The sequence below is a fragment of the Nycticebus coucang genome, chromosome 6, assembly GCF_027406575.1.
Source record: "Nycticebus coucang isolate mNycCou1 chromosome 6, mNycCou1.pri, whole genome shotgun sequence".
Lineage (NCBI taxonomy): Eukaryota > Metazoa > Chordata > Mammalia > Primates > Lorisidae > Nycticebus > Nycticebus coucang.
The window spans coordinates 91,760,380-91,787,893 of NC_069785.1; the positions used below are offsets into that span (position 1 = coordinate 91,760,380).

The 27,514-nt window shown below is 44.5% G+C and overlaps 1 protein-coding gene across 1 annotated transcript in view; it reads left to right on the plus strand.

Annotated features, from left to right (window-relative positions):
- The window catches only part of CPE (carboxypeptidase E), a 147,466-nt gene extending 137,048 nt beyond the window's left edge, over positions 1 to 10,418 (plus strand). Inside the window, exons 6-9 of the mRNA XM_053593414.1 lie at positions 677 to 816; positions 6,269 to 6,368; positions 7,948 to 8,066; positions 9,634 to 10,418. Of these exons, the coding sequence (XP_053449389.1) occupies positions 677 to 816; positions 6,269 to 6,368; positions 7,948 to 8,066; positions 9,634 to 9,732 (458 nt within the window). The 3' untranslated portion in view covers positions 9,733 to 10,418. The remainder of the gene's footprint in view (positions 1 to 676; positions 817 to 6,268; positions 6,369 to 7,947; positions 8,067 to 9,633) is intronic.
- Positions 10,419 to 27,514: the final 17,096 nt, after the last annotated feature.

Genomic DNA, 27,514 nt, shown 5'->3' on the forward strand with positions numbered 1-27,514 from the left:
ATAATCATAGCTAATTGCAACCTCAAGATCCTGAATTCCATTGATCCACCTGCCTCAGCCTCCTGACTAGCTGGAACTACAGGCCTGGGACTAAGCACACCTGGCTACCTTTTAAAATTTTTTTGTAGAGATAAGGGTCTCACTATATTGGGCTCAAGTGATCCCCCTGCCTTGACCTCTCAAAGTGCTAGGATTACAGGCTTGAGCCACCGCACCTGACCAGTGAGTGTATATTCCCAAGGCTCTCTGTCCCTCAGGAATGCACTGGGATGTTGGTTGGGACTTAGGGAACAATAGAGTAAGTCAGATCATCTCTCACAGCGCTCCAAGTTCCTCCCTGATAGAAAGTGGGCTGAGAAGGGGGTGCATTTCCTTGGTAGGTCAGTAGGGGTTGAGTTTTTATCCTATTACCTTGTGGAGGCTTGATCCAGAAATGTGGGGCATGGGCGATGGTCTCCTTGGCGCCTTGCGGTAGCAAGATTAATACTATTATTAGGCCAAACAATTGCTTAAAACCTGAGACAGTATAAGAACCTCATAGTATGTTGTTCAGGTCTCCATAGCAGGCGATTGCCTTTGTTTTCCAGGTGCCCTGGGGGGTGTGTCTTTTACTTGGCTCTCAGTACAGCAGAGTGGTCCCCACACCCATATCTAATTTCCATCTGGTGCTCTGCAGGGATGCAAGACTTCAATTACCTCAGCAGCAACTGTTTTGAGATCACCGTGGAGCTCAGCTGTGAGAAGTTCCCACCTGAAGAGACTCTGAAGAGCTACTGGGAGGACAACAAGAACTCCCTCATTAGCTACCTGGAGCAGGTAAACACAGCCCGGCAGACTGGGGAGATTCAGGAGCATTAAGTCTGGAGTGAGGGGGTCCAGGGGAACCCCTTGCCCAGAATGAGAACAGATGTCTTTAGCGGCTCACTTCCCTTTGTCATAGGTTTTAGGCTAGTCACTAGTCACTGAGAACTGACTCAGCCAGAGAGGGTGGAGATAAGGGTGGAGATGAGATGCTTGTTCTCACCCGCATCCTTCTAAGCACGGTCAATCCTGGAGCATCTCCCATCTTGATCACCTTGGCCTGTGAGGCATCCCAAACACAGCCAGGACAGGAGTGAGGGAGGAGGCCCGGGAGTGCCAAATGTCAGGGCGCTCACTGTCTGGGCCATCTGCGCAGGGCCGCAGCTGAGAGTGAGCGAGTGCTGGTGCTCTGCCCCTAAATGTCAGGGCATTCACTGTCTGGGCCGTCCATGCAGGGCCGCACCTGAGAGTGAGTGAGTCATGGTGCTCTGCCTCCAAATATCAGGGCGCTCACTGTCTGAGCCGTCCGCGCAGGGCTGCAGCTGAGAGTGAGTGAATCCTGGTGCTCTGCCCAGCATGCCTCGCGTTCTCACCCTACACTCAGCAGGATCTCTGGTGGTAATGACGATGCCAACTCACATTTTATCAGGCATTGATTATCTCCGAGGGCTATTATAAATGCCTTGTATGTAACAGTGCACTTCATCCTCACAACTACATTATGAAAGATGTCACCGTCATTGTCATCTCTGAAGTTAAGATGAACCAGAGGCTATGATGAAGAAGGGAAGGGGTGGGCGAGGGATGGGGAGGGAGTAGGAGGGATAGCAGGGGATAGTAGGGGGACTATAACTATGGAGCACATTGCAAGTACAAGTTGGCTCTATCATGTGTAGAACACAAATGTCCTAATGCTATAATTAGGTAAATGAGATGAAAGCTATGCTGATTAGTATGATGTAAGCACTCCAGTTTGTACAAATAATCAACACATTGAAATGGGCATAAATGTATTTATGATCTATGTACAAAAGACTTAATAAAAAAATACCACAAGGGGGAAAAAAGTATGAATATAATTAAAAAAAAAAAGATGAACAGAGGCAACAGGAGATTAAACAGCTTGCCTGAATGCAGGCTTTCTACCCTGTTTCCCTGAAAATAAGACATCCTCCGAAAATAAGACCTACTTACAGGAAAGATAAAAGACGTCCCCTGAAAATAAGACCTAGAGCATCTTTGGGAGCACACCTTAAAATAAGACACTGTCTTATTTTTGGGGAAACAGGGTAGGTCCAGAATCACTGTGCTATCCATACTGCCTGGATTCTTACCAGACGGTCGTAACAAGCTGGGATAGCTACTTACGCAGCTATCCCAGCGCAGTCTGTTTAGAGTTTGGGGGATCTCCTCATCTGCCAGAAGACAGGTCCCTCACTGACGCAGATGGCACCCTGGCCACCTCTACCCCTCCCACCCCCCACTGAGTACACACTGGCACCACCAAGGGCCGTGGCAGAGGCAAGGCCCAAAGACACCGTTTTTGCCTCCAGAGCCTCGACAGTCTTCAGTTTTCATACCAGATGTGGAATTCACTCCTGAAGTCAAGCGTTCCTTGTGCCAGAGACAGCCCAGACTAATTTGTTAAACTAATTTGACATAAACAATACCGTTAAACATTTCACTACTTACGTCTGTACCCGGACATATAAGCGTATACGCATAAGACTAATGCTGTTCTACAAGAAAAGAAAAAAAGAAACTAAACTAAAATTAGGAGTTGAGTCCAGCCTTTCTCTCCTCCTGCAGTGGTCACTGTCCCTGTCCCCATAGGCACCTGTGAGTAAAGTCTGCTCTTAAAATCATGAATCAGCTGAGGAATCCTTTACAGATGTCAGCTACCCATGTATTGTGATACCTTACTAGAAAAGATCACGGAATAGATCCACAGATGATGGACCATGATGACAGAAAGCAGATTACACAGGTTTTTATTTTAAAAAATGGATCCCTGCTGTATGTTAGCATAAAAAGGTATTTTTCAAGAATCCAAACAAAGGATAATTAGCCACATTGACCATGGAACAACCTAGATGGGAACCTTCATGGAATGTCTCCTTTGAGAACAGCTGTATTTTGACAGGTATTTCTACAGCATAGTTAACTAAAAAGTGTATTTTGGGGTAGAGGAAGTAAGATGGGCTATTTGATGTGTTCTCCACTTAGATATCAAGGAATGCCTTGTTACGAAAATGCTTTTCACTTTATATATGTGTTTTTTCAGCAGAAATTTATTGAGCTACCTTTGAGTCCCAGGCACTCTGGGGATAGTGACTGACCTCAAGAAGGCTTCACATTAGTGAGGTTAGGCACATGAGGGCCTGATGACAAGAGAGTGTGACAAAGACAGAGATGAAGGTTTACTATACTGAGCGATGGCAGTCCCCAGAAGGGTCCCCAGCCCCGTGGCAGGGTGGTGGTGTAGAAAAGCCTTCTTGGAGGTACACTAATTACTAAATTACTGATGACTAAAGATTTACTAAAGTTGAAGCCAGTCCGAGCACCATCCTGATCATCAATTACAAAACAGGCTGAGCTGTGGCTTAAGTTGTCTCTTAGTTCTTGAGAAAAAGTATAATACAAAATAAAATAAAATGCAAATTTATACCATCAGGAAACAGGAGCATTTTTGTCATATTTATGGTGGCGAGTGGACATTCATCAATTCATCTGATGGTTATATCAATTTATATAAAAATTACACAGTCCTGTTTCATGCCGCTTGAAATGAAAGTTTGCGGTGTCTGCGGGTCCAGGTGACCTGCCCCAGATGTCCTTAGTATTACCAGCGCCAAGCTGTGTGGAAACAGTGGGAGTGGAATTTATAACCAGCACCAAGCTGTGTGGAAGCAGTGGGAGTGGTGTTTATGACCAGCGCATACAGCTTGCATCACAGAACACTCCAGTTCAGGGAATCAAAGGCTAGTGAAAGATCACCAAAGACTGCCAGGAATTCTGGGTTGTTCTTGCTTTTTTGACATGGTGCTAATTAGCAATTGAACACCTGGGCCTAGAATCCAAGCATGGACTACTTTACAACTTATGGAAAATAGGTGATTAGGAGATCTAATTCTGTAGATTAGAATTAGAGGGGAAATCTCTTGCAGAATTTTAAACAGATGTTTGCTGGCACTAGAATTGTAGAGCTAATTAAGTATGCTAAGAAGAGCCTCCCTCCATCTCAATAGTTTTACAATAGTCTAGTTCTCAGAATTCTCAAAGAATTTCTCAGAGAATGGTCATGGTCATGGGCACTCTCATCAAATCATGTGGAGTTCTAGTTAAAAATGAGTTTCCTGTTCTGCCATTGAATCACACTTCTGGCAGGGCAGAACCCAGATCTCCATTTTTACCTAGTTGACACTGAGGTACACAAGGGCATAAGGGCCGCTGGTATAAACAGTCCTAGTAACAATGGTGAATTCTCTGGATACTTTAGCCTTGGGGGAAACTGAAATGTCCTGGAATCTAGAGAATGGTCATTGCGGGAGAGATGAGTGTAGTAAAATAGCTTCCTCAGGCGAGAGTGAAATTTGAACTTCTGCCTTCACAAAAGCCATTAAATGACAGCATTTTCCAGTCTGAATTCATGGGGGGGTCATGACAGCTCACAACACTTCCACTGAGATGTATTACTATAGTGGGAATTTTCACACAAGAAAGTTGTGACCCACAGTTGACATATCAGACATTTACTAAACTGTTCAACTGCACGCGGCAAGGAGCCTTAGACTGCAGAGGCAGAGAAAAGTAAAATCGCCAATGTTAACTTTACATAGATGCTATTACATTGGTGTCTAATGCAGGTGCGTGCTAAGTTTTTTTGTCGTGATTGACTTATTTTCCAGTGATGAGGAAATTTAAAACTTCGTCTGTAAGTTTTATAATTTCTAAGCCTCAAGATGAATAAGGTATTTGTGGGTAAATAATTTCTCTTTTACCAGCTAGGATCTTTCTAAATGTCATTGCACAAGGCTTATGTTAAGAAATTGAAAGTGCTTTTTTCCTCTTTGCCCTGTGTGTAACCCTCTTAATCTCCACGATTCTCCTGACCAGGAACAACTCTACCCTGTCATCTAAAGTGAACTTTTTATGCTTCATGTTTTCATGGCTAAATTTCAGACTCTTTTGATTTTGGTTGGCTAATTCATGAATAAGCCTTGGAGAAAAGTTAGAGATTCACTAAGTCACAAATTCTTTAAAAAATAAATTTATTCTCTTGTCACTGTACTAGTTGCAATAAATTCCTTATACTGAAGCATGCATAGCTTTTTTACCATTTTTAAATTGGCTTTTAAGTAAACTATTACATGTTATGGAATTTTAGAAGTTTTTTTTTTTTTTTTTTTGCAGGTTTCGGCTGGGGCTGGGTTTGAACCTGCCACCTCTGACATATGGGGCCAGCGCCCTACTTCTTTGAGCCTCAGGCGCCACCCTAGAAGTTCATTTTTTTTAAGAAAAGGGCAAATGCAAAAATATTGCTAGTAACAAGGGGCATCTCTTTGATGAAACATTTTACCACTGCCAGATTTATTCTGTAATGATAAAGGGATACAGGAGACTTACTCTGCCTTCTGTATAGAAATAGTTATCGTCAGTAGCGAAAGAAAATTCTTCTAGAGCCGAATTGGGTGAGGTGCGATCTGAGCATTTGGGAGGTGAGGGTATATTTGGTGATAATCAAGTTTAGTTAATTACCTTGATGTTTCAGAAGCAATTCTTTCTGAAAGACCTGAATTGACTTCGTGTCATTTCAGATACATACTTAGAGGAATTATCTTCTCAAAATAAAGAAAAGGCTGTTTTTTATAGTTTGCACTGTGACAGCTTGTTGATGACTACAGCTCAATTCAGGGAGATTGTTCTCAGCAACGCCTCTTCTGTTTTCTCTCCAAATCAGTATCCAGTTTCCCTTATGAAGTTCACTGCTCTTTCATGCCTCTTATTTTCAGTCAGAATAATGTTGTTAAATGGGTTTGATCCAAAAGTAGTCAGACTATGTATCTTTCCCCCCAGAGTGAGCTAACAATTAATTAATTAATTAATTAATGGGCTCCAACGTAATGGTCTTATTAACTGACAGTGGCCCCGTAAAGGATGCAAGGGTGACCACATTTAAAAAAGAGAGGAAGTAACGAAATGTGCTAAGACCAGAATTTTACACCTTATGACAGACTTTTTTATGCTGTGGAAGGCACTTGAAAGTTTTTCTTTGACTCAGGACAAGATATTAATTTTCAGTAGGTAATTTCTTATTTTTCCATTTAAGAAAAAGCAGAATAAAAAGTTTGGATTCTTAAACAACGGGAAGCCACAGTATTTTGCTGGAAAATAAGGAGATGCTTAATGTGAAACATGGTTTAGATCGTTTCTAATATGAAATTTTGTTTTTTCTTGACCCTCACAGATACACCGTGGAGTTAAAGGATTTGTCCGCGATCATCAAGGGAACCCCATTGCTAATGCGACCATCTCTGTGGAGGGAATAGACCATGACATTACATCTGGTGGGTGCTCCCTGTCATGACCCAGAGGCTCCTGGGTTCCTACAAGAGCAGATATCATAATTACATTCTTAGACTCTTCGAAGAGGAACCATGAAATGGCTCATGGCTCTTTCTAGCATCTCTCTGCTTCCCCATAGTGACAATGACTGTGGTTACTGAGGCGGGGGGCAGAGTGACTTAGAGGCCAGGCTGCGGCAGGTCACCTGGGCAGCCTGCGGCTCTGTGGAGTCAAGGCCAGTGAATTCTGTCCCTGGAAGGAGACTCGGGAGCTGCGAGCAGGGTCTGCCAGGGAGGCAGGAGTGAAGACAGCTGCCGCACTGTGTGCCCCGTAGTTCTCAGACACTTAACGTTTCTTCATTTGATCCGTCTAATGAATCCAGTTGTTCAAGGTTAGATGCTGTTACAGGATGAGGTGGGAAGCCAGTTACTTTCAGGTTGAAGAGCTCCATTTCATTTCCTTTCCCAGGGTGTGGAAAATGATTGTGTTTTCCTGCCAAATCGACCTACTTCTGTCAAAACAAAACATCAATCCAGCTGATTTTAGTTTATCATTTATTAGGATATTTTCAGTAACAACATTTTTTTAAGCTGTAAACGCTTTACAATATTTCTTGACCTCATAATTAACCTTTGACATATTTCCCAAATCACACTGTATCATTACCTCTTTCTTAACTTTCACTTTTATAGTTTGGATTTTTTTTCTAAATCTTTAATATTTTGTCCTGTAAAACTCTATTGATTCATTTACTTAAAAAATACGTATCAACAGCCTGCTAGATGACAGCATGCCTGGCCAGCCAGTATGCCAAGACGTCGCCCCCCTTGGCCCTTAGGGAGGGCGCCCAGAATTGTTAACCTCTTCTGTCTGTCGGCCCTAGAGTGCCATGCAAATGGTGCTTTCTCTGCATACTATGATGTGGAAGGTTTAGGAAACTCTGTCCTAGGGAATACATAGCTAGAAAGCAAGGAAATCTGAGGAGCAGGCTCTAGGATACTCCAGATTTTCCAGGGAGGGTGATGAGGGGCCACTAGCAAATAAGTGGGAGATGGAAAGGGAATGAGGTATGTTGTCCTGGAGGCCTTGAAATGTTCCAGGAAGGAAGAAGTGAAAAAAAGCGTCCAGCGTGATGGACCTTGTGAGTGAACCATTTGATTTAGCAGTTTGAAAGCTCCATCTCTGACAAAGGCCTCGGAGATTCTGAAGAGGCCCTTTGGGCCAACTATCAGGTGTTCACCTGTCAGATTGTGGTGCCCAGAGGCTGTGACCCTGCAGGCTGGGGACGTCATCTATCTTTTTACCTGCGTTACTTCTGATGTGATTACCAGATCTATGACTTTAGAAGGTTTATTAGGCAATTGAGCCCTAGCTTCTGTAACGTAGCTGTGAGAAACGAGGCCTGTAGTGAGAGCTTCATACCCCCTTCAGAATTTCATCAAAATTTACTATATATACCTTATTCCTTTCCCAAATAAGAAATCAAAGAAGTTGACATGAGCTATAGCGGGCGTTCCTTAGATGGCAGAATTGTGCGTTTCACGTATGTACCTTGTAATCTGATAGTCTGTTTTTCTACAGCCAAGGATGGTGATTACTGGAGATTGCTGGTTCCTGGAAATTACAAACTTACAGCCTCGGCTCCAGGCTATCTGGCCATAACAAAGAAAGTGGCCGTTCCTTACAGCCCTGCTGTGGGGGTAAGTGATCCTAATAGCTGAGCCCTCTACTGACAACTGGGCTAATAATAATTAAGCACTTGCCATTGTCAGGCATATGGAAGTGGCTTATATTTACCCTTCATAATAAGCCTGTGAGGTATTATTATGTCCATTTAACAGATGATAAAACTAAGGCCTAACCAAGTAAAGTGACTTGTGCAAGTTCTTATTGGGTGATTTAATACTTCTCAATGTGAAGAGATCCACAAGAAAGTAAAACTTAAAAAATATTAAACTTTAATTGGCTCATCTGGATTTCAATATAACTGGAATTCTGTTTCATTTTTTTCTCTAGCATCTAGCACAGTGCCTTAATAAGTATTTGAAATAAAGGACACATACAAGATAATTAAGCACGTACTATAAGTAAATCTCTCTATGCAAAATACTGTCAAAAACTATCTCTTATTTAAGAAGATCCCATTTATTTTGCTAGGAAGGTGATGGTGATGAGACCAGAACTTCTTTTAGAGCAGAATTTATTACTGTCTTTGTGTTACATTATTGGAACTATGAGAAGGCTACAGGATTTCTGTCAAAAGGCTTACTTAAAAAGAATTTTTGTGGGGCGGCGCCTGTGGCTCAAAGGAGTAGGGCGCTGGTCCCATATGCCAGAGGTAGTGGGTTCAAACCCAGCCCCGGCCAAAAACAGCAAAAAAAGAATTTATTGTATTTTTGTTTATGCACCCAATGTTTACATTATAAATGCTTGGTTTTTGCGAATAAAATATGTTGGGTTTTTCTCTGGTACTTTGGCTTTGACTGTGTGCATGTGAGCATGAGGCCAGCTATGTACGGAAATAAGGTCTGTTTGGCCAAATGAGACCTGGAAAAAAGGTAGCCCCAGGAACAGGTTGTGTGAAAGGTTTATAACTATTTTGACCCTCCATCTCTCAAGCATGTGTTAGTCCCAGGACATAGTGAGTGTAGTCACAGTCCAAAGTAAGCAGGGATTCAGGTAGCCGCATTAGGGAACTCTCAATCCTATCTGGAAAGAGTTCTGAGGGGCTGGTACGGAGCTTGGACAGCCCTTTTGCAGAGTGCAGATTCTTCATGGACTGGATTAAGACCCCTGTTGACAAGGAGAGGGGTTTAAGGATGAATGTTCTTCCATCAGTTTCTTCAACAAATACAGGGTTCTGGAAGGCAGAACCTTGTGGTTTGGGACTCCTGCACACCGACTTGTATGCTTCTATGTTCCCCCAGTTATTAGAAAATTCCAGGCTGACAGGAGTTGCTGAGTGGTGGTCAAAGGCAGAAGACTCTAAGTTACATGTTCTATCAAGAGACTGAGGCAGGGATTTTGTTAAATTATATGCGTCTTTTAAGCTGTTAAAGCACATCTAAAACACAAGGCCTTTTTATCCCCCCGCCCCTCGAAAGTATGTTTTGTTTATCACAAGAGATATTTTTAGGATCGACTTTAATTCTGATGGCTGGGTTGAGCTTATTTTATAAGCTTCGAAACTGCTTCTATTGTTTTATTTCAGTTTTAAAAAATATATATGTGATTTGATAACAATATATTATTGATTGTCTGCTTCAGGTTAATTTTGAACTGGAGTCATTTTCTGAAAGGAAAGAAGAGGAGAAGGAAGAATTGATGGAATGGTGGAAAATGATGTCAGAAACTTTAAATTTTTAAAAAAGTTTCCAAGTAGCTGCTTTTCATCTATCTATATAATGTAATTCAATGTAATGTGGCCATTTTATTTTAGATTTTATGCAGTTATAATTTAACATTGGTTTATTTTTTAATCACTTAAGATAATAATTGACATTACTTAGAGTCTTAGGTGAAAATATAAGAACTTGATCTCTTACACAGCATTAATTTTCCTATATCTGTTACACAAATGACTCTAGAAAACACTTAAGTAATTTTGCCATTTAGGACTAAATGTAATATTCCAGGTGTTATTTGCAATGCAGAACTTTTTGAGTAATTCTAGCTTTTAAAAATTAGTGAAGTTCTTTTCATATAATTGTTGACAATGCCACATAATTAATGCCATTGGAAAGATCAACAGATATAGCTTGGGAGTTGTGAGCACTCTAGTGCAAGACTTTAGTTCAGTATAAATTGCCATTTTTCTCTTGTGCTGGCTAGATATATAAGCATGACCTTGTTAATGCATTTTTGATGGGAGGAAGTGTACATGTTTATGAAGAGGTTTTATAAAAATAATAAAAATCAATTTCTTGCTTGTACATACAGGGCCAATATTGTTATATCATTTCATCTGTTAACCCGCCTGAAAAGTTTTGGGATTTTTCTTGATTGCGCAGTGGCCTAGAGTAGTATTCTGAATGAATAAAGGTTAAAAAATATCTCCAGAGTCTGTATTTTAATTTTCTGTGATTTTTGGTATAGAATTTGTGGCCTTGTGATGAAAAAAAGTATCCCCTTGATGCCACCTTTTCATTTATTTGTTCCTCCTCCACATTTTAAAATTGATTAAGTGACTGCTGTATGCCCAGCACTGTGCAGGCTCCATGTCTATCACCAGGTTGGACAAGAGAGTCTGATCCCTCAGATCTCATGGGTCAGGTGTGGACAGCCCCTTCCGATAAATGCCACACAATTTAAGATGTGATTGTGCACTGTACTGAGTAAAGTGACAGGAAAGGATCAGGTGCAGAGGAGACAATGACAGAGCAAATTAGAACAGATGAGGGAGTCGGGAGGCATCGTAATGCGTACAAGCCTATACCTAAAATAGGACAGTCACTTCTGCCTGTGTGGAGGGCGAGTGTGTGTGTGTGCACGGCAGGGGTGAATGGTTGATCATGATGTTCTGTACAACAGACACAGTGCTGTCATAATAGCCCTCCACTGTATAGGGACTTAAGCACAGCAAAAGTGTCTTTCTTGCTCAGGTACCTCTGTGCTGGGCAGAAGGCAGGACACGTTCTGGGACCACACTCTGGGACCCATTCTGACAGAAGATCTGCCGTTTCCTACATGTGTCCACCAGAGTTGCTTTGGTGGCCATCTCCATGGCAGTCAGTGAGAGATGAGGGGAAGGGCATGTGGGGGCATTTTTATGGGTAGGCCTGGGAGTGGTCAGCATTGCTTCTGCTCACGCCACCTTGCTTAGAATGGTATTCCCTGGCCACAATAACTGCACTGAAAACTGGAGTCTAGCAGCGCACCCAAGTAGGTGAGGAGAATGTGAACTTGAGTGAACATCTAACAGCCTGCTATGTAGACAGAGCGAGTGTAAACGCACTGGGGCAGGGAGGAACACAGATTGCTGGAGGACAAAAGGGAGGACAGGATGGTGAAGAGATAGAGAGGCACAAACAGAAGTCTGGAAAATGAACAGACAAAATCACGCTGGAATTACCATGGTTTGATATAGAGTCTCAGCTTTACAAATGATTTATCCAGACTTGCTACTGTGAGTCAAGGAGTGCTGTAGCGCTTATGATGGGGTTACGGTTTCAACTCAGTACCTATTGCATTTTTTGCACCATCATAAAGTTAAAACATTGTAAGTTGAAGCATTACAAGTTGGTACAGTGTGTTGTGTTGCTAGTATGAAATACATTTTTTGACTTGCCGTATTTTCGCCTTGCAATAGTTTTATCAGGATATAGCCTCATCATAAACTAAGAGGCATCTGTAATTGGCATATAGATAATGTAACCCCCAAATTTAATTATCCAAACTGGAGCACTTTTGAGAATGAAAGGGGCACGGCTGATGAGGCCAGGACAGCAGGTGTAACCCAGAGTTCTCTGGGGCAAGCCTGGGAGCAGAGTCACCTGCAAACAGATGATCTTTCAAGCCGAGGAAATAAATGAAATCCCTGCGGAAAAACCCATGGAGTGAGAAGAGAAATAGGATCTGGGCTGAGCTCTGAGGAACTTCAACATTTGGCCTCCATAGTTAACATGAGATGGAATTGGTCAGTCTAGGCCACAGCAAGAAGCAGCTCAAATCTCAGTGGTTTAACTTAACAATTTATTTTCCCTGAAAAGTCTGTAGGTCCATGTGACTCTCCAGGAATGTTGTCCTGCACCCGGTGACTCGGGGATGCAGAATGCTTCTACTTTCTTTCTTTCTTTTTTTTTTTCTTTATTAATTTTAAATCATAGCTGTGTACATTAATATGATCATGGGGCACCATACATTGGTTTTATAGACCGTTTGACACATTTTCATCACACTGGTTAACATAGCCTTCCTGGCATTTTCTTAGTTATTGTGTTAAGACTGTTATATTCTACATTTACTAAGTTTCACATGTACCCTTGTAAGATGCACTGCAGCCCAATTCACAATTGCTAAGTCATGGAAAAAGCCCAAGTGCCCATCGATCCACGAATGGATTAATAAACTGTGGTATATGTACACCATGGAATAGTATGCAGCCTTAAAGAAAGATGGAGACTTTACCTTGTTCATGCTGCTACTTTCTGGTTCACCATCTCAGCACAAGGGGTCCCCAGTTGATGGTCTTGGCTCCAGGAAAATGTAACTGTAGTCACTTCTGCCTTGCTTAAATCACAATGCTTGGTGGACAACACTGTGACTGATTTTTCTTGCTCCCCCTTTTCTAAATATATTAGACCCTCTGTAAGCTGACCACCCAAGGGACTGTAACAAACCAGTCGACACAGGGAATGCTCCCATAAGGAATGAGGCCCACTGCACTGATTGTACACGTGGTGCATGTCCAGTCCATGAGAATTAGGTCCAGTAAGGAACTGGTCAATGCAGGGAGGTGGGCAGCTACCAGGGTTCACTGTAGGATTTGCTCCACCAGCGAAACAACTTAGAATTCACTTCAAAGCATGACTTAGAGCCTCAATTTTGGCATCTCTGACTGATTCCACAGTAGTCCTTCAGATCTGCATATGGCCAGTGACTTACATGGCCGTTCCAGAGACTTATAAATGGAAAAGGCAGGCTATATGCATCCCCCAGGCCCAGGGCACAGAGGTAGAATGGGATGGGGACAGTGCAGGTGATCTCTCCCACCTGGGGGAATGGCCCTGTGCAATGTTCACTGGGCAGCAGCTCTGAAACCTTGCTTAGCAAATAATCCACAGGGGGTGGAAATCATTCCTGATTTCAGAATTGATTCCACATGCTGGGAAGAGCCTCCGCCCGCTTTGCTGACTGTTCTCTATGGATCTGACTTAACTTCCTGACTCTCTCTCAGGTCCTAGGCTACCAGAGGCTCCGGCCTACATAGCCCTTCCATCTGGAACTGGGACCGCCTATTCACTGCACAGGGAGGAGAGCCTGGCACTAGAGGGACGTGATACAGGTCATCTCTGCTCACATTTCATTGTCTAGGATAGTCACATGGCTCTGCCTAAGGGTGGGGGAGCAAGCAAGATGCATGTCTTTGGTGGACCACCCATCCAGCTGTTGGGAGGAAGGTGTTACTTCCATGGAGTCCTGCTCTTGTGCACATTTGTCACGATACAGTGTCTTAAAGCTCCCGCTGTCCTGGTTATGCTCTTAACATGCTCCAGTTCTATCTTGTGGAGGGTATAGAACTGAGTGCTACCTGGAGAGAAAGTCCCTTTCCCTGCTGTCCGGTTTCTATGTTGAAGGGTAAGAGTTATCCACCAGGATAACACTCCTGGTCTCTGGCCCCGCACCTGACTCACGCCTTCTTGCAGGGAAGTCACATCACCTAATTGCTAGGTGATGACAGGTGCATTAATTGGGCAGAACTCTATCAAAGGACTTTAAACTTCCTGTTTTCCTCTCTAGAGGTAGCTCCAAACTTTCCCTTGGAGAAGGGTGGGGGATGCTGGAGAGGGCTTTGGGTGTAAGGTTAGAGCAGTGATTTTTAACCAGTGTGCCACGAGAGGATCTCAGGTGTGCCGCGAAAAAACAATTTTTTTTTCTTTTATTAAATCATAGCTATGTACATTAATGCAATCATGAGGCACCATACACTGGTTTTATAGACCATTTGACATATTTTCATCACACTGGTTAACATAGCCTTCCTGGCATTTTTGTAGTTATTGTGTTAAGACATTTATATTCTACATTTAGTAAGTTTCACATGTACCCTTGTAAGCTGCACCACGAAAAATTTTAAAGATCATTAATTAAATTATTATCCAAAGAAATTCAAAGCACAGTAAGTATATCCTTCCTTTTACTCTTTTTTTTTATCAGCATAATTTCATTGTGCCATGGAAGTTTAACCATAGGTTCAAGGGTACCGGGAGATTAAAAAAGGTTGAAAAACTCTGATTAGAATCCAATCAGCTCTATTCTAATACGAAGGCAGTAGATGAGCTAATACAAGGTGGGGGTAGGGAAATGAGCAAGAGGGGTGAGGAGAGGAGTGAGGGGTTTGGGAGTGTAAGGCACACCTCTTGGGGACGGGACACAATTATAAGAGGGACTTTATCTAACAAATGCAATCAGTGTAAACTAATTTTTTGTACCCTCAATGAATCCCAAACAATACAAATAAATTAAAAACACTGGATTAGAGGAAGGAGTTGACAGGGACAGAGTATTAGTAGACTTTTTTTTGTTTTTTTTGTAGAGACAGAGTCTCACTTTACGGCCTTCAGTAGAGTGCCATGATGTCACAGGACTCACAGCAACCTCTAGCTCTTGGGCTTCAGCGATTCTCCCAGCCTCCCGAGCAGCTGGGACTACAGGCGCCCGCCACAACGCCCGGCTATTTTTTGGTTGCAGTTCAGCCAGGGCTGGGTTTGAACCTGCCACCCTCGGTATATGGGGCCGGCGCCCTACTCACTGAGCCACAGGCGCCTCCCGATCCACAAATCTAACTTCACTGTCTCCAATTAGTTTATCATTAATAAAGTCGTCAGTTTCACCTATGTCTGTTGGTTTCCCGTGTCTTATTTTTCAACTGGTTCTGAACTCAAGAATGGAAGAAATGTGTAATTTATGTTGAATCCCTAAAACCTTTGAGAAGTATAATATTTTACTATTCTAGATGTGGCCTTTTCATTTGTAAAAGTGAAGTGGGACTGACACTTCTTTTGACTACTGTACAGTCAAGATGGTGTTGACATTTGCTGGAGCTTCTGTCATGTCGTTGCCTCGTTGAAGCTTAAAATAAATGAAGACTTTGAACTAAGAGTTTTTATTTGGTTTGGAATTTAGAGCAGTCAAGAGTATGGAGGATATGTGAGCTGAGATGAAACAGATCTGATTTATGAACAAGAGGGTCAGACGGTTTTAGGTAACACAACTCAGAAAGGGAGAGGACTAATTAGCTGGTTTCTATGAAATAACGAACACATTTGAGTTTTGCTTTTTTCCCTTTCATTGACAATGACAGCCAGACACATTACTGTGGAAAGAATAGCTAATCTTAACTCACATTTTGATTTCCAATTCTTTGCATAAACAAAGATAAATATTGCTTTCAGAAAGGGAACTACGAACTTTGATACTCATAGTTTACTTATACAGACAACTTATGAAATCTTTCCATGATTTGGTCTTGGGGGAGGCTGAAGAACTGTCATTTATTCCAACCTATTTCTCGACTTCTCTTCAAAATTCTCAAAAGGGGGTGGCGCCTGTGGCTCAAGGAGTGGGGCGCCGGTCCCATATGCCGGAGGTGGTGGGTTCAGGCCCAGCCCCGGCCAAAAAAAAAAAAAAAATTCTCAAAAGGATTGTCTTCTGCAGTTACGGCTGGATGGCATTTGCAGTTTCTGCCTCAAAAATGTCAAGATAGACCATGCTCAGACTTCTACATCTCACCTTGTAAACACACCACATCCTGGCTCTGCTGTTCTTAAATAAATGTCATCCTAGGTACTTACAAATGCTCTGACCCTTTACCCTTTCTGTCTTCCTATTACCCTGTACATCAGCTCCATCATGCCTTGAGTCTCTAGCCTGGTACATAACTTCAGTTTTATGTGATTAATTTCAATCATTGCAAAATTCCCTGAGAATGAGTGGGTTGGTTGGTTGGTTTGTTTTTGGCTGGGGCAGGGTTTGAACCTGCCACCTCTGGTATATGGGGTCAGTGCCCTATTCCTTTGAGCCACAGGCGCTGCCCAAGAATGAGCATTTTTCAAAACGAGACAAAGATTGGGCTTAGCTGACTTAAGGGTCATCAGTATGATCCATGCTCATATTGAATATGGCCTGTAATGATGATGGAGAAAAGAGAAACGCCCTTGATGAAGCTTATTGGAAATTTTTCCTGTTAGTAGGAGCCACAAGGCTGAACGTTTGCTCAGAGTGTTGTAGGTAGTTTCTTCTACTTCTTCAACATCCTAACCCACCGTAGCTTTTTTAGTGTTCTGTCCCTCCATTCTCCTTTCTCCATTTTTTTCCTTTGAAGACTCATTCAGCCATTGCTAAGTGCTCGCTCTGTTGCCTGGGAGGAATCCCAGCAGCACGTGGTGATGGTCTGTGGTTATCACCGTTACGGGGTCCACCTGGCCCTGTTGGAACAGTTGGTGTTTCTGGAATGTCATCCCTACAGTGTCCGTGTGGAGGTGACAGTGACCAGAGAGGAAGGTGCTTAGGCCTGGCGTGTCATCACCATGACGTCAGCGTCACTCCAGGCTGTGCTGAAGCCCCGCAGCGCCGCAGCTGTCCCAGTTAACACCTGCAGACAAGGGACTCAGGCTCTAAGTTAAAGCCCTCACGTCACACAGCTGGCGAGTGGCAGAGCAAGATTATGACTCACGCCTGCCTGACTTTGAACCGACTTGGAGCAGGTCCTGTTTCCACTTTGCCTCACTTTTTCAGCAAGACCTGGAAAAACTGTATTTTTCTTGATTAAATGTGTTTGCTTTATATTCTCACGACAACTTCATGTATACTTTGAGTCATTACTATTCTAAAAGAAGGCCCTTTAAAGAAGATATAAATTTTTTTTTTTTTTTTTCAGTTTTTGGCCGGGGCTGGGTTTGAACCCACCACTTCCAGCATATGAGGCTGGTGCCCTACTCCTTGAGCCACAGGCACCACCCTTAAAATGTTTTTCAAATAAATGTGATAGGCTCCTGCTTATTTTCCTGCTACGCGGAATTACTGTGAATTCAATGAGCTTGCTCAAGTTCCCTGGCGCAGGTGTGAGGCCGGTGCTGACCACAGTTTCTGGAGCTGCAGGGCCCAGGGCAGCAGGTGTCGCCCCCTCCCCCTCCTCGGCGGGAGGGATTCGGGGAGCCCCGGCGGCAGGCTCCGCTGGCTGCATTTGTGACTGTTGTCGTGAGGTTGCAGGCGGGGCAAACTGCAGCGTGTATAAAATGAAGGTCAGGAGCCTTGAGGTCCGGACACTTAGCCAGCAAAGGCCTCCGCTCCTGGTCAGTTTCCCTGTCAGCGCCCAGCCTGGAAGCGACGGGCTGGGGAGAGTCTGATGGTGCACAGAGCAGTGAACCACGCTCAGGAAACTGCCTGGCATGTAAGGAGCGCCCCAAAAATGCGATTCCTATTTTTTTTTTTTGCAGTTTTTGTCGGGGGCCGGGTTTGAACCCACCACCTCCCGTATATGGGGCCGGCGCTACTCCTTTGAGCCACAGGCGCTGCCCGTGATTCCTATTCTTAGTACTCAACAATGTGTTGCTAGTTGCTCAAAGATATGTTGCTAGTATTATTTCTCAAAATGTGTTTTTATTTTTTATTTTTACAGCCGTCATTGCAAAGCAAATTATGAGACTTGGCCCTTAGAAACTGGGACCTGGCGGTCCCTGTGGCTCAGTGGGTAAGGTGCCAGCCCCATATACTGAGGGTGGTGGGTTCGAACCCAGCTCCAGACAAATTGCAACAAAAAAATAGACGGGTATTGTGGCGGGCGCCTGTAATCCCAGCTACTCGGGGCGGCTGAGGCAAAAGAATCACCTAAGCCCAAGGATTTGGAGGTTGCTGTAAGCTGTGACAGTACAGCACTCTACAGAGGGTTAATAAGAGAGACTCTGTCTCAAAAAAAAAAAAAAAGAAAGAAACTGGGACCTGGGTCAATGACTCATGGGGGAGATTGGTACTTAGAAGTGAGGTGAGAACCTGGTCACCAGAAGAACCACGGTGGGCGTGGCACTGGGCCATGGACCAGCGTCTTGGAACTGCTGAAGTATCTCTGGGTTAGATCAGGACTGGCCCAGGAACCCACAATTGGCTTGAGGATATGGGCGGAATTCAGAGGAAAGCCCTGCCGGGCTTAATGCAAAAGGGGGTTTTTCAGTAATAAGTTTAGTATCTTTTATCATAATATTGAATAACTTAAACTATTTAAAATGATTATTTGCATTTTTCTCCCCATTGTTATTTCATTTTTTGTAATCATTTAATATTTACCCTGGAATGACAATGCAGAGATAAAGCCGTCATGGGTTTATACTTCAAGACCTGTGAGCTCGGGGTCTGCCCACCTCGCCCTGTTAAAGCTGCTTGCAACAGGTGGTGTTTCTGAAATGTTATCACCCAAGTGTCTATGTGGAGATGAGAGTAAAGACCAAGGGGTGCTGGGTGACTGGAAGCTGAATGTCCATTCTTAGACCTTTGTTGCAAGAATCAAGGCTGGTTGAGAGAGGCCAGAGAGGGCGCAGGCTGAACAGAGAAGCCCTCTCAGCCTGCAACACAGGGCCTCACCCACAGCATGTTTAAAAAACCTAATGGGAAAAAACCTGCTTACCAGGGAAATAGCCCCAACTTGTCTTTTTTACTTTATAGACACTCAAAACTTACTAGCTGCAATTGCTACAAAACCAGGATAAATGTGGTCTTTTTTGCAGATCTCCTATCTAATTTTCCAGAATGAACCATTGCTCTGAGCCTAAAAATGGGCCTGGCTAAAGTTCTGCTCATGGACTGACTAATGAATAGGATGGTTCATGAACTGCTAAGGACTCACTAGCTGATTACCCTAAAACAAAATTGAACACAGGAACAAAATATGCAAACCAAGATATAATACAACAGCTCTTTCTGAATAGCCGAGCCCAGGGCTGAGTTAGTCAAGTGTCCCGCACTTGAATATCACAACTGCGCCGTCTTCTTACTGTCCTGATCAGATGAGTTACAATTTTCCAGTGAACCCTCTGGCTGAACCTGTTCTTTCTTCTCACCCACACTTACATTAATATTTATTCTAGAAATTCCTAAAACATTAGCCCTGACACGACCAGGCCTATGTCTATTTCCTGCCCATGCCATAAAACCATCTGAGAGCTGCTGGCTGCCGTCACTTGCCTTCAGCTGCCCTTTGCTCCAGAAACTTCTCTGCAGCTGCCCCACGTTTACTTTAAGCTTTACATTTAAAGAGTGAGATGATGAGAAAATAGCACTGAGTCTAACCGGGACTTCAAATATTGTTGCTGTGGCTTACCTGGCTACAGAACCCACAGCAACCTCAAACTCTTGGGCTCAAGTGGGATTTGAAGTCTGGTTAGGGAAGATTAAAGTGGTGGGTGGTGCTGCATTCTTTGCTTAAAACTTAAAATATGCTCCCTTGTGCGTTACAGACACAGAGGCATTTCCAAGCCAAGCATGTGTGTAATTAAAGTGAGAAAGTGCCAGCTCGCTAGGTGTACTTCAGGCTCTAGCCCTGGATAAGAGCTCTTTGCCAAACACAGGAAGTGGCAACAAATATCCCAAATACAACAAGCTGCCAGGCAGATGTGCAAAGGATTAGACACTGGATTTTTGGTTGAGTCCTTTGCCAGGTGCATGTCCCCACAGGTCCCTGTCTGCACAGACCTGGCGGTGACATCTCCTTTCTTCCTTTCATTCACCAACGCAGAAGTGAGGATACAGTGCCCAATAATACAGTACCAGATTCTAAATTCTTCCCTGGGGCAGCCAGGAGTCACCCGGCCACGCGAGCTATTGGGTGAATGGGTAGTGCGCCCAGCATCAACCTCTTGGATTCTTTGGGTTCGTACCTAAACAAAAAAGTGAAAGAGCAGAAATGCATTTTTTTTTTTTTTAATTTCCATCCAGGAATCACTTTCAAACTCAGTGTCATTATTTAGCAGTTTTTACAGCATAAACTACGATGTCCATTTTGCTTGCATTTCTACTTTCTGTTTTTCTAGTCACTGGGGCTCATCTGATCTGGCCCAAGCTTCCATGCCTTTTTTTGTCTCTCTTTGCTCCTTTGCACGCTCCCCTCTGCTTCTCTGCAGCTCTCTGAGGGGTCACGACCGCCTTTAGCCAGGAAGACGGCTGAAGTCCAGCAGCCTAGACTTGGTCCTCTCCCTCCTTCCCACGGGTGCTCCCCCTGGACGGACTTCCAAGAAGAGGATCTTCTTTTGTTTCAGCCTCTGGGCAGCTTGCTCTCTAGAAAACCAGCCTCAACCTCCTCCACTGCCCCCATATCTCCCCTAGCCCCAGCCCTGATTCCAGGGGCCTAGGTCTTAACTCAGTTTGTTTTGTTTTATTTCTTGGATAAGTCTCACCCCCAGGCCAGAGTGTCATACCCTCATAGCTCACAGCAACTTCAAACTCTTGGGCTCAAGTGATCCTCCTGTCTCAGCCTCCAAGTAGCTGGAACTACAGGTACCCACTACCATGCCCTGCTACAGACAAGGGTCTGGTCCTTCTTTTTTTTTTATTCTCCTTCCTTCCTTCCTTCCTTCCTTCCTTCCTTCCTTCCTTCCTTCCTTCCTTCCTTCCTTCCTTCCTTCCTTCCTTCCTTCCTTCCTTCCTTCCTTCCTTCCTTCCTTCCTTCCTTCCTTCCTTCCTTCCTTCCTTCCTTCCTTCCTTCCTTCCTTCCTTCCTTCCTTCCTTCCTTCCTTCCTTCCTTCCTTCCTTCCTTCCTTCCTTCCTTCCTTCCTTCCTTCCTTCCTTCCTTCCTTCCTTCCTTCCTTCCTTCCTTCCTTCCTTCCTTCCTTCCTTCCTTCCTTCCTTCCTTCCTTCCTTCCTTCCTTCCTTCCTTCCTTCCTTCCTTCCTTCCTTCCTTCCTTCCTTCCTTCCTTCCTTCCTTCCTTCCTTCCTTCCTTCCTTCCTTCCTTCCTTTCCTGAGACAGAGTCTCATTTTGATGCTGTTGGTAGAGTGCTGTGGCATCACAGGTCACAGCAACCTCGAACTCCTGGGCTTAGATGATTCTGTTGCCTCAGCCTCTCAAGTAGCTGGGACTACAGGCACCTGCCACAACACTCGGCTATTTTTTGTTGCAGTTTGGCTGGGCCGGGTTTGAACCCACCACCCTCAGTATATGGGGCCTGCGCTCTACCCACTGAGCCACAGAAGCCACCCAAGGGGTCTGGTTCTTGCTCAGGCTGGTCTCAAACTCTTGAGCTCAGGCAATCTACCAGCCTCAGCCTCCCAGAGCGCTGCGTTTGTAGGCATGAGCCACTGCGCCTGGCCCCAGGCCCTAGCTCTGGACTGTGCCCTGGCCAGTCTGAAATTGGGTCTCCTGAATGAAACGCAAATTTAGCAAAGAGTTAGGCTGCTTCTCACTCCTGACAAATACATCGGAAGCTGGGAAAGATTAGTCCAGATCCTGGCGTGTGGCAGGGCAGAAAGCCTAGCTGTGGCTGCCACTCATCTCATACAGGAACATGTCACCTGTGGAATCCTGGTCTCCTCACACTTAACTAGAAGACACCATTTACTTTAGTATTTCAGAAAGACAGTCTTTCAGATATTTACAAAGTTCTTTTCCTATAATCTCATAAGCCTATAAAGGAAATTTTTTTGTGGGCTGTAAGAGGCCAAGATGCTAGGCAAACTGAAATCTGTACGCTGTAATGTTGAGTATGTTCCGGTTAAAATGCATCAGGGCTCAGAAACAGCTTTGCCCTGCCCAGGAACACCCAGCATCAGAAGCTGTGGCTCCTGAATGTCAGTGCCGTTGAGTCCTCAGAGTGCCCTGCCACAGCACGTCCCACAGAGGGAGTCAGGAGCACAAACTAGCCCCTTAGGTGATAGAAGGGACAGCAATCTGTGAGGGCGGGGCTGATACCAGCTGGCAGGAGAGGGGGAAGGACAGAGCAAGACAGAGAGGGCAGGGAGGTGACCGGCAGGGGTCAGGCCCAAGCTGTGGGTATGGGGGGAGGTGCCCTGGGTCCAGCTATGTCCTTTTGATATAGGAGGTAGATATTTTATCTATTATCTATATCGATATTATTTACATCTCTATATCTCTATATTCCTATCTACTGATACGGTTTGAAATTGAAATGTTGAAATCTGATCCCCAGTGTGAGGTGTTTGGGCCTGGGGGCAGTTCCCTTATGAACAGCTGGGTGTTCTCCCAACAATAACACTTTATCAGTTCATGTGAAAGCTGGTTGTTGGAAAGGCCCTGGCACCCTCCTCCACCTCTAGCTCCTTTACCTCCCTGTGACACACCCGTTCCCCCTTCTGCCTCCACTGGAAGCCCCTGAAGCCCTGGCCAGGCACTGAGGGTGGCAGCTTGCTTTTCGTACAGTCTATAAAACAGTGAGCTGAATATAGCTCTTTTCTTTGCAAATTACCCAGCCTCTGGCATTTCTTCTCAGGGGTGTAAGTAGACTGATCCGTGTGTATCTGCTCATCTCCAGCTCCAGCTAAGCCTGAGCTGTTGACGCCTCATTCATTATCAACCACAGTGACTGGGGGGGAGGGGGCAGGGGGCGGGGTGAGGCAGACCCCTGAGGGGACCCTGTCCTGGAATGAGAGGTATAAAGAAGAGGGTCAGTAGGTAGATGGCGCTGTGCTGCCTTTTAAAATCCTGTCTATATTAAATGGACTCTTTTTTTATTTTTAAAAACCTCATGTAAGAATACCTGATTCTTAGGGAAAACTGAAATAAACTATCTTGAAACTTCTTGCTTTGCAGCTGAGTAGACAGTTTGAAATAGTTTTCTTGCTTACTCATCAGAATAGTGTTGAAGAACAAGAGAGGTTATGTGGAAATGCTACCATGCTATCGACACACATGAAATTATGAGGATGTATATTCCATGTATTTACATGTGCCAAATGATGGCAAAACAGTTAAGAGGGTTTCGGGGAATATTATCCACACATTGCTTGCAAAACCACTTTTCCTGAATTTTAAAAGAGATATTATTTTTTTTTCTTGCAGTGGGTTGTTTTTCTGAAAGACAAAAGCAAACATGTGTCAGCGTCCAAGTGAGAAAAAGACACCCTGCCTGGGGCTGGTGTGTGGTAACATGTAGCCACAAATATTCTTCATGGTATAAATGCCCTTTGCAGAGTTCAGATCATGCAGCTGTTTTAGGTTCAAAATATTGGCATTTATATAAACTTCTGGTGGTTTTTGAATGTCAGACTTTGTCTTAATCTTGCAAGTCTTTTTATTTTTTTTCTCTTCTCTTTTCTTTAAAGGCCATCATTTAGGGGGCAAGAACTGGTCCAGGGGATGCTGGTTAGCAAGTGACTAATTATTTCCTGGACATGACAGATCCCCCACACAGCAAGCCTCCACTAGTGTCAGGCAGCCTTCACGTCTCCACACCTGCTGCGTCAGACTCCTAGAGGAGCTCCGTCTTTTCTGTTCTTCCATGTGTGTTCATACGTGTGCTGGTGACCTACAGAAAGGGCTTAGCACAGGGCCAGGTCATGGAGTGAGCAATCAACAAATGCCACCTGTTAGGCTGGTTTCTAGGCTTTGAGACATCCTTTTAACAGTGAAGTGAAATATGTATGAAAGAAAGTGTTACCGATTCTGCCAGGAAAATAAGCCATAGCTGTATTCCCAAGGCCTAGAAAAAAACTGAGATGGGACAGAAGGAACTCTTATGTGTTGCCACGTAAGAAAGAGCATGAGGACCAGAAGAGGAAATTTCCTGACTTCTTGTCCTGTTGGGGTGGGCTGCCGTGGCTTCCCTCATAATCTCCCTTTGAGGAGCCCTGATCTGTCTGCCCGGGCAGGTGTGGATGCTCAGGGGATCAACACCTGCGGGGAGAAGGCAGGTGGTGCTGGGTGGAGGCATGCTGCAGATGAAAGAAAAGGGAACATAATTGCACATTTGCTACCAAGGCAAGGACAGGCATGTCTGAAATCGTTTTTAAGCTGTTAGAGCTATAGACCTTGGTGAGGGTGGCGGCTCTTCATGGGGTTTAGGCTGCAGAAGTGTAGACCCTCCCTCAGGACCACTCACTGCTGTCACCTTTCACAGTGCCCGAGACAGCTCCTGGTTGCACTTCTCTGCTGTGAGGATGAGAAGCCAGTGGGCAGATTGCTGAGGGCAGCACGGCCAGTCCTGTGGACAGTGTGGGCTTTGGAGTGGGCTGAGACAGGGCTCGACCACTTCTGATGTGGGCAATGTTCAACAAGTTATTTAATCTCCCAGAGATATAGTTTTATAACCCCCCAAATAGAAATAAAACACCTTCGTTTCCTGGTTTTTATGAGATTTACTTGAGATAAGGCACACCAAATCTCTGTGCATGGAGACCTGGATAAATTCACGATTTGGGGAAGCACTCTTGTGCTTTTCAAAGAACCTGCAATTAGCTAAACACACTTAAATATGTTTATAGAACTATGTAACCAGCTTCATTTACATAAAATAATAGAAACATTTCTAGGACATACAGCTGGGAAGGGAGAAATCCAGGATTGTTCTGGCCAAACCAAGGGAAAATCAAGCACAGGGTAGAATCTTTTTCTTCATGAAATAAAGAAATGGACAACAGAAGCATGTCTGTCTTGGTAATAATATTTGGTAATTCAAGGAAAAAAAGACTTCCATTTTGCATTTAGTTCTAGTTTGATGTATTTTATAGAAGTGGATTTGGGGTTGGTTTTAGAATTTTTGTCTAAGATTAGCAATTTATTTTTCCAGCGATCTTATGGAATCGGGTAATGTCAAAACAGAGTGAAGATGAATGGACTATCTGGGGGCAAAGCAGTGTTGGGGTACATGCCCCCCCACTCAGCTGCCAGGATTTGTGATAATAATCACGGAGACGATAGTGATGATCATGGTAATAGTTATTGTTACTAAGAAGTTCTTGCCGCCGGAGAGGGACTGTGTTAAGCCCATCCCTACATTCATGTGACTGTACCTTCCTTTTCTGCCTCTTACGAGGATACTTATCATGTGATGTAAATTGTACATTATAACCGCATCTCAAAGTTGATCAAACACGCTGGCAAAGACCCTTTTTGCAGATAAAGTCTCAGTCCTGGGTACTGGGAATGGAGACATGGCCATGGCCTGTAGAGGACTACTGTTTAACAGGCCACAGACATGACAGGATGTGATAACGATACAGGGTCCCCTCCATTCAAGGTTGGGCAGGGGACCCCAGTTTTCCTAGGCTTGGGCAAGTTCATGAAGGGAACACCCTGACCTTTTGCCCTGAGCTGGAGGGATTGCATTCATTCCTTTGTCAATAACACTTATTAAAAATGAAAACATGTTTCTATCTGCCAAGTCCTGGCCAAGTGTAATTCCCAAGACCTACTACCCCTAGATATAGAGCCCGGGGAGAGACTCCCCAGGTAGTTCTCCCCCTCCCCAGAAGCTCTAGTGCCTTTTACTTCTTCCGTATTCCTTTCTAACTTCTAATAAAATCCTGTCTTGCCACTGATCTGTGGGCCGTGGGTTCATTCCTCAAACCCCCAAGACCAAGGACCTACTGAAGAGTGAAATTCTGTTATCAAGGACAGGGTAGATTTTCACCTGTTGGAAACAGCTTCAGTGTAGTTTTGCCTGAAGTGGAATAAATTAAATTACTCTTCAAGATCCTTCCTAATTAGATTAAATCCCTACTTTTAGAATCATGTCAAAGTTTGGGTTTTCAAGATCTTGGCTAAAGAAGGCTAATTCCAGGCAAATTCATCATGAGTAATTCAGACACAGGCATTCAATTTTCAGTGGATTTAAATTCACAAAAAGGATTTATTTAGAAGGACAATATGAGTTTATACTCAAATTTAGGACAAGGAAGATTTTGTGATCATTTATGAATTAATTGAACGACAGGTACATCTCACAGGTGGGCCCGTTTACAGCCTGAATTGACATTTGCTTGGCATCAACCTTCTCAAAACACTGTGCCACGTAGGTCAGACCTGGACAGGTAGAAGATTTGAAGGACAGATGCTAAACAACCCTTATATTCCCACATAACATAGAACATATAAAGGATGTTTGCATTGACTTTTTGTTTGTCCTGTCAGATCCAGCTCTCCATCCTTCACGCTGTAGTCTGGAATGTGTCTGCAGCTCCTTGGTCCTCAGACTTACGTTTGGGCGAGGTAGTAGAGTGTGAGGTTGCTGTATGTTCCCTGCCTGACACTGTGGCCTGCCGAGTTCTTCCACTGAATCCTACGACTCCTCCTGGGCAATCCTCTCTGTAGGGTCCAGACTTGCCTGGGCCTGAACTCTGTGGGGCCGGCCTTGGCACCACGCCAGCCCTGCTGGTTTCCTCTTGGCCTATCTCCCCTTTTGTTTGCAGTCCCCTCATTAGCAGCTGGAGCACACCCTCTGTTCTCTGATTACAAAATACTAAACACAGCCATAGTTTGTTTAGAAATAGTGTCTGTGCCTGCCTGTCTAACTCACAGGCCCACACTGTGTTCCAAAGTCTATTTTTCCACTCTTGCACGAGCAGATGAAGTTTCCGACAGGCTAGCTCTGGGTCCCGTCACCTGAAAATGAGTAGGCTCATCCGGTCCGTGTGGGTGGATCTCAGGTGTTTGCAGGGAATGGGCTTCCCTTTCAGGAACATTTCTCCTTTGCATCCGTCTCCTCTGTTTTGCTCGTGAAATCTTATTCGCTCTCCTCTGCTGCAGGGCCCAGGTGAAGAAAGTAGGCTTCTTTGCAATTTGGAGGCAAACCTTTTAGAACTTAGACCATCATTCATTAAAACGGAAGGAATTTGTACTTCTGGGTTGGTCCCTAAGAGCCTGGGCCAGATTCAGGTGGCATCAAGCAGCTGTCCTGGGGCTGAGAGTGGACAGAATCCTTGGGTACCAGAGCTGGACACATCTGACACTGCTCACCAGGGCGTTGTGGGAGAAGTAATGGGTGTGTGTGAAAGACCCCCCCCACTGATGGTGAAGGCAGCTTATCATAAACACCCACTTTCTCCCCACTTCCTTCTCTCCACAGGGCTGGGAGAAGGACCTCCAGAAGGAGGAGAGAAAACGCCATGGTCTTGGAGACTGGAGGTGGGGTGGCTGGGTTGTGGTGACTCTGAAGCATGGTCTGTAGACTTCTGACGTCTTTTGGTTTGGTGGCAGCATCCAGGTTCTGGGGTGTACAGTCCCTTGGAGTGTATCCTCCCTTCCTCTGCCCTTCTCGTGTCTGTTTGGCTCTGTGGAGGGGGTGAGGCGCTTCCCAGGCCTCATGGAAAAGAAGCAAGAGCTCTGCTAAGGCTCAAGGGAATTGTTCCTTCCTAATTGTCCCACCAGCTCCCCAAGGGAATTGTTCCTTCCTAATTGTACCACCAGCTCCCCAGTGCAATGAGCAGAACACGAGGACACTGTCCACTGGCCAGAGCCAGCTGCACCCCTCAGAGAGGAAGGAATGGCAGCCA